Here is a 7,500-nt window from a genome sequence, read left to right on the forward strand (position 1 = left end):
AGGCGTAGTCTCATTTTGTAAACAGATTCCTGAAACGTTAAAGAGACGCAGACAAAAGTACAAAACCTGTGTGTTTGTGTTTCAAAGGGACAGAGTCATATTTATATTATTTTAGGAAACACATTGTCAGCTTTGATCTGATCCAGGGCCAGAGCCATTCCCATTCTGGTCCGTGTGGGCCTGATGGAGGTATGGAGAGCTTTAGCTAAGCAAAGCGGTTCCCAAGGCGGAGTGCAGAGGGGGCCTGGATGGGGAGAGGAGTGATATGAAGAAGTCCTGCCTCAGGTAAAAGAATGAGGCGATACTTCTCGGTCTCGCTGCAAGAGATGTGTTTGTATCCTCTTATCAGGTTTGTCCGTCTGTTTTTACCGCAACTCGGCCTGGTTGCTGTTTCATATCGTCCCGTATTGTTCCATACCCCGCTGCCCCCCAAGACCGCTCGGCCTTCAGTGTGGAAGTGTGTGTGTGTGTGTTCCTAATAGCTCCAGCAGGATCATTGTTGGGTCTTTTGCTTGTGCTACCTGTGCTTGCGACTTAGTTGTCGTCCACTCCAGTCCCTCATCACTTTATTGTTGCTGTGTCCTTGTCCTCCTGAAGTCGTCCTCTCATTAACAAACTGGTTGTGTTAGTATTGTACAACAGCTCCACCCACGTTTGGCTAAAGAGGCCACGCCTACTTTAATATTAAAAAGTTTTTTTCAACTAAAAGCATCAAGACAGGAGGAGGAGGAGCAGTGAAGGTGGGGACGTCCTACAGATTACCTGGGGAATTCCTGGGAGGGAGGGGGGGTGCAGAGAGACAGAGGGAGAGAGAGACCTCTCTCTCCCTCTGTCTCCTCCCACTCTTTCATATGTAAATATGGGCTGAGCGAGCGCCTCTCTGTCTCTCTCTCTCTCTCGTTCAAGCATCTGGAGTTTTTCAGGCTTTCGGACTTTCTGGTTTTCTCTCTGTGTTTCTTTCAGGAAATGGAGGAGGGATGGTTTGTGCCTTTGGTTTTGTCTGACTCAAGTTTGTTTTGCGGAGCAATCACAGGAGGAAACATAGACTTTACAGTGATGAAGATGACAGGTGGAAACCTTCATCCTCTGCATGGTTAAAGACAGTAGAGACGGATGGAGACGGAGGACGAACACAAAATGTCTCAGGATCTCTTAATTGAAGAGTCCCTTAGAGTTTAAAGCAGAAGAAAGAGAGGAAACATCTGGAACATTTTACAGAGGTAAGAGATGAGTCTCTATAACATTCTTACATATGAAAAATAATCTCACATTGACCTTTGACACTAATAGTCAAACTTTGACCCATGAGTTCATAAAACATTGAAATATGTTATTAATTTTTTCCAGTCAAATATTGATTTTCATTATTTATTAGTTGCATTTTATTATGAAAAAAAATCAAGCAGTTCTTTAAAAGTCAGGAAAACTATTTAAAAGGCTACAACAATAAGAGACAGTTAGTAAGACAGAGCGACTCCATGTGCTTCACAGGAAAACACCTTAAAAGAGGTTTTCAGACAAAAGAATCAATGAATACAATCCAAATGCTCCAAGGTGCCTGGCCGGCTCTAGCTATGAGCTTTATCAAAAAGCAGAGTTTGAATCCTCCTCTTAAACGTAGAGAGGGAGTCTGTCCCCCCGACCCAATCTGAGACACAAGAGAGCAGCCTGAAGGGTATTCAAGGTCCTATGAGCTCTCTATGTATCTATATCAGCATGCTATGGTTTGTAGTAGAAGGGTTCAAATCAAATCAACAATAAGCCTAAACATTTCCAGTCTTCCAGGCTTTTGTTTTTCCGTGTTCTCCTGATATCTTTAGGAGTGAATTCCAATATTTACTCTTGCTTAAGGGGTTTCTTTGCGTTCAGGGGTTTTCAGACCACATTTTTCCTGATCTCAAATCTGCATATCTGACATTATTTCTACTTTTTTCATTTATCTGGATTATTTCAGTTTTTCCTGACTTTGTGATCCGTGTCCACTCTGTCTGTCTCAAGCGTAGTCATGTCCTGTGATGATGCTCGGCGCTGAGGTGAGCGGTTGACGGCACGCAGGCGGAATGTGGGCCGGACGATCGCTGCTGCTCGTCCTGCTGGCAGCCACAACGCAGAGCTGGAGACCCTGCACAGGTAGGGTCAGCTTTGAACCTGACACTGTATGCTGATGAGTGTTTGAGAGGTGTTGGAAACATGCAGCCCACCAAGTTGTAAGTATAAACGTACAGCTACATGAGGTTAGCAGCATCAGCAAAGAAGACAATGGCTTCTGCTCTTTACTGTTGGGTTCAGAACCCCCACACAAACATCAGTCAACCTTTGTACCAAAACCAGAGTACATTCTGTCGGTTAGATGTCAATGAAACACTGCAGCATCACAAGCAGGCAGCGCGGACCAGACAACAGGCGGAATTCCCCTTTAATCTCCTCTGAGACACAACCAGCCAGGGATGAATGAAGGGAGGAGACGACACAGAAGGAGAGACAGACACGTTTCACATTTCACAGGGAGAGAGAGGGCGAGACAGACAGACAGACAGGGAGAGAGACAGACGGACCGACAGACCGACAGACAGAAAGAGAAGGAGAGAGAGAGAGGCAGGGAGAGGGAGACAGATTGTTGTCCTCCTTTTTGCTAATAAGTTTTCATCCTGCATATTTTTGGGAGGTAAACAACAAAAAAAATCACTGAAAAGTAAATAGATAACATAAACAATGACATCATCACCATCCATGGAGACAATAAATGTGTGTGTGTGTGTGTGTGTTTTCCTCAGACTTGCTGCCTCTCGACCTGCTGGCCAGAGCCCTCCCACACACAGTCGAAGCCCCGCCCACACAGGTAAGGAGGAGGAGGAGGAGTCAGTGATGAATGAATGAAATTATGACTGCATGAAGACCGTGGTCATTTAACCCCCCAATCAGGTGCAGGTGGTTCAGTCCAGAGGGTCCAGGGGCATCCGATTGGTCGGCGTCATGGCAACAGCTCTGAGCTTCTCCGCCTCCCAAATTTTCACCAACTGTGATTTCTTCCCTGCCGAGTTCTCATTGGTCGTCACTTTCAAGATACCAAGACTGAAACAGAAGGTGACACTTTACAGTATGAGACTGTACAACACCACCTAGCATGACATCATACATCAGTATACAATACAATGCAATGGAACCATACTGAATAACAACACAATGTTCTTCTCCTCAGATGAATGAATACATCTTTTCTGTGGTGGAGGAAGAAACTGATAGGCTGTTGCTGGGGTTACGGATCTCTCAGGACCGCTTCCACTTCCTGTTTATGCCCCCTGGTGGTAAGGGGCGGGGCCGACTGAGCTTTAATGAGGTTGGCGTGGATGATGATCACTGGCACACTGTGGTGCTGGCTGTGACCGGAACGTACGCCACACTGACCACAGACTGTGGACTTCCTCTAGAGCTGTGAGTCACCGGGCCCTCATCGGACCACCTCAGTCCACACCAGACCACCTCAGTCCACACCAGACCACCTCAGTCCACATCAGTCCACGTCAGTCCACATCAGTCCACATCAGTCCACACCAGACCACCTCAGTCCACACAGACCACCTCAGTCCACATCAGTCCACATCAGTCCACATCAGTCCACACCAGACCACCTCATCAGACTACATCAGATGTTGTCATGTTAACAGGTTTGTTGTGTCCCAGTCAGCAGGTCCAGTCCTTCCCCAGCGCCCTGAGCACCAGAGGGTCCAGGTTCTTTATTGGCAGCAGGCGGAGGGGGAGGGGCCAGTTCTCTGTGAGTCCAGCTGGTTTGTTTCTATTTGTCCTTATTTGTTATTAAAGCAGTATGATGTCATCTTTGGAGCCCTCTAGTGTTGTGTCATTGTCACGTTAGACCTTATCTTGATGTTGACTGTTAAAGAAGGACTTTCATTCTCTGCGTTGCGTTGGCCTGCTCAGGCGGAGCCAGGAATCACGTCGTCAACGTAGCCTAACTAACTAGCGTGGGCTAACTGCGGCTTCCTGGGTTTGATTGGACTCCACCAGCTCTTTAATTATAAGCCTGTAGGTGAGGAAGCACAGGCGCCTCCTCCACTCACTTCCACCCAAGAAAGACCCCAAAGCAGGAAGCAACATCTCCTATACCACCTAGCAAACCTGTAGCAACGCCCAACTGCTACACATCTGAAGAGCAGGAGAAGGTCCATGTCCATGTCAGCGTTTGTGTCTGTGTGCCTTCAGGGATTAATACGCCAGCTGGTTCTACTTCCTGGTTCTGATGCCACGCCCAGACTGTGTCCAACCTCTGACCCCAGGCTAGCCGAGCTGTCTGTCCCCCCGGTCCTACGCTCCACCCTCTTCCAGCCGGACCACCAAGGACCTGTTTATCCCTACGGTGAGCAGGGGGAGGGGCTTGTGTCAGCATGTGATTTAGGTCATAAATCATCTTTTTCAGACGTTGTGTGAAAACCTGAAATCCACTCAAATCAAAGTCTGATGACTTCTTAGAGTCTGTTAGAGCATCAGGTGGTGGGGGGGCGGAGCTTAGAGTGAGGACGCTTTGAACCCTCTCAACGTTTGGTCTTCACCACAACACAAGAACAGACAAGACTGGTGTGTGTGTTTTGTGATGGTATCAGGGATTCAGTAACCAGAGCTGTAGAATGACTGACAGAATGGAAGTGAAGTTTCCTGTGTCTGTGGGTGTGTGTGTGTGTGAGACTGGCAGGCCATTACGGCTTTTAGTTTCATGTTTCTGTATGTGTGTATGTAGCTGCTGCTTTGATTGACAGATGAGGTCTATCCAGCTGTTTGATGTGTGTCTCCATGACTGTTAATGTTTAGTTGTTGTTGTTGATACAATTATATTTTAGACTTGATAGTTCTTTGAGGTTTTCATTCATCATCATCATCATTATCTTCATCATCATCATCTTCGTCTTGTTTTAAGTTTTAAGTTTTCTTGTGTAAAAATGTTGTGAAGCCAAGCCGTTTTTCCATTATTTTTAATTCTATAGAGGGTTTTTTTTACATTTAATGGTCTGTTGCCTTTAAGCAAGGCACAAGGCTGAGGATCTGGAGTTTGTCCCCAGGCGCTGCTCACAGGCTCAAAACTTATCAATCAACCCTGATGGTCTCAGCTTCATCCCTGAAGGTTGTTGTTGTGTTGTTATGTTGTTGCTCAGAGGCCGAGGCCAGAGTGACTCAGGGACACCGGCCTCCGTGTTCAGGACCGCAGCAGGGTCAGCTGTGGTTCAACGCCGGCAGCAGGAAGCTGCTCATCTGTGACGGCGTGGCCTGGATGCTGCTGCTGCACCGTGAGTCCACACCACACACACAGCTCACATGTGCTTACAGGAGCGTTCCTTTAGGTGTTTAGTGTTTGTGTCCATGTGACCTTTGACCTTTACTGGGGAAGTTGTGCTGCTCTATAGCAGCCTGGTCCAGAGGAGAGCAGAGGAGAGCTGCAGCTGTGGTTACTGCTCTGCCTCTTTCTCTGGGTAAGGACAGTCTGCTCTTTAGTTCAGACAACCTGATATTCCTCTTAATCATCTGTTTTTGTTTTGTTTATATCTGAGACTCGGTCCTGGGCTCCACAGGCTGAAGTGGTTTTGAACGTTTTGAGTCCCATAAAAACATATAAATATGTGTTTGTATTGAATCTTTTCATAATAAATACATAGCATTGATTTGGATCCTTTAGTTTCAAAGATCTAAACGTTATAATAAGTGGACCAAACATGTTTATAACTTGTTTTAGAATTCTTCTTCACATTACAATCCGACCTCTGTGGAGCTGGAGCCTGCTCAGAACCTCTGATAGGTTCAGACTGATGGTGGCGCTGGAGCAGAGCAGACCTACAGGACTTGTGGACAGACTGGGGGAAGGCAGGCTGCAGTACTCTGTGTGTCCTACAGAGTAACTTGTGTCGTCATGTTTAGATGCCGAGCGTCTGGACTACGTGCAGGACCACCAGGACCTGTACACCAGCTCAGAAACCTTCGATGTGGAGGTCTTCTCCATCCCTTCTGAAGGACTCTTCATGGCTGCAGCCAATAGGTACTGATCCACTTGAGTCCAGGTCCAGTACACCCACACCCCTGCCAGGTGAACCAATCCGAGACCAGCTGATACCAGACAGGACCGAGACCTGGACCTGAAGCACCTCCACCCTAACATGGGATGGCTGAATAGATAATAATGAATATCAACCCTCAGACAGGCAGATTACAGTTGGGGGGTTTTAACGGTGTTGTATAGCTGAATGAATGCACAGATGAGTGGATAATGGATCAGGACCAGCCTGGTACTGGTCTCGAGGGTGAATCTCACATGTGGTCCTGCAGGGACTCCCGGCCTGGATCAGGGATCTATAAATGGAGGGACGGAAGCTTCCAGCTGTACCAGAACATTAGCACGCAGGAGGCCCGAGCCTGGAAACACTTCACCATCCAGGACAGGGTGAGACCTACAACCGGGACTAGGACCACTCAGTCCTGAATCTTCCTCTACCTCTTTTGCACCCTTACAGTTCTGATGCTCCAGCTGGGGGAACAATGTCCTTTGGGTTTTGCTCGTGTTAAACTTTTCCTACAATGTTGCCAAGACAAAGAGATGGAGATGAGCTTGGGTCCACAGAACCAGAACTCTTTGAATAGGTGAACAGCCCCAATGGTTCCCTTTGTTTTCTCCAGCAAACTCTCTGAATCAGTTGGTTTGTCCCCTGTGTGTCAACATCTTACCTCTGTGATGGTGAAGGCTTCTTTTGAGTCTGTGGCCAATAAGGAAGAAGTATGTCCGGTGAAAAAGGCTAGCATGCTACATTTAAGTATGTTTACATAGAAACGATAGCATTTCATCCTTTTCTCTTTGTTAAATCGTTTCATAGAAGCCTCTTTCAACATCACAACACGACTGAACTGTTATGTAAACGTAAACAAACAGGTCTTCCTGGTGGTGGCCAATTCAAGGGAGGCGGAGCCTGAGCTGTCGGTCATCTACAGGTGGAGTGTTCGGCGGCGGCGGTTCGTTCGCTACCAGGCGGTGGAGACTCATTCAGCGCTGGACTGGGAGGCCTTCAGCATCAACAACGACAGCTTCCTGGCTGTGGCCAATCACAGACGAGGTAAACAGGAAGCGAGCATATTTGTTTGCTGTCCTGTGTGACGTGAGTGTTTGTTGGTCACATGGCCGCCGCAGCACCAAACTGCATCTGTGACTGCGGATCAGTCACTGATTACAAGGACCAATGTTGTTCCAAACTCTTTATAGCAGCTAACAAAGTGCTGCACATGAAAGGAAACACTTACATTTTATATTTCAATGTTTTCTTTCTGCTCACTACAGATTTAAAATGAAAGATTCAATCCTGTCATGTTTGTGTTTCATCATCATCACCCTCATCATCATCGCTTTACTGCAGACATCAAACACACCACCACCATTCATGTGGTGTGTGTGTGTGTGTGTGTGTCTGTGTGCTGTAAAGATAAAACACTCTCATTGATCTAAGCTGAAAAGAA

General features: G+C 47.0%; 1 protein-coding gene across 1 annotated transcript in view; it reads left to right on the forward strand.

Moving 5' to 3' along the window:
* Window positions 1-857: 857 nt before the first annotated feature.
* The window catches only part of LOC142990696 (thrombospondin-type laminin G domain and EAR repeat-containing protein-like), a 10,407-nt gene continuing 3,764 nt past the window's right edge, over window positions 858-7,500 (forward strand). Inside the window, 11 exon segments of the mRNA XM_076140556.1 lie at window positions 858-1,220; window positions 1,999-2,130; window positions 2,775-2,839; window positions 2,923-3,084; window positions 3,200-3,432; window positions 3,682-3,772; window positions 4,219-4,372; window positions 5,163-5,294; window positions 5,920-6,037; window positions 6,325-6,439; window positions 6,923-7,103. Of these exon segments, the coding sequence (XP_075996671.1) occupies window positions 2,061-2,130; window positions 2,775-2,839; window positions 2,923-3,084; window positions 3,200-3,432; window positions 3,682-3,772; window positions 4,219-4,372; window positions 5,163-5,294; window positions 5,920-6,037; window positions 6,325-6,439; window positions 6,923-7,103 (1,321 nt within the window). The 5' untranslated portion in view covers window positions 858-1,220; window positions 1,999-2,060.

This window comes from Genypterus blacodes, unplaced genomic scaffold (assembly GCF_046128005.1).
Source record: "Genypterus blacodes isolate CSIRO-AG114 ecotype Tasmania unplaced genomic scaffold, CSIRO-AGI_Gbla_v1 ptg000667l_1, whole genome shotgun sequence".
Classification (NCBI taxonomy): Eukaryota; Metazoa; Chordata; class Actinopteri; order Ophidiiformes; family Ophidiidae; genus Genypterus; species Genypterus blacodes.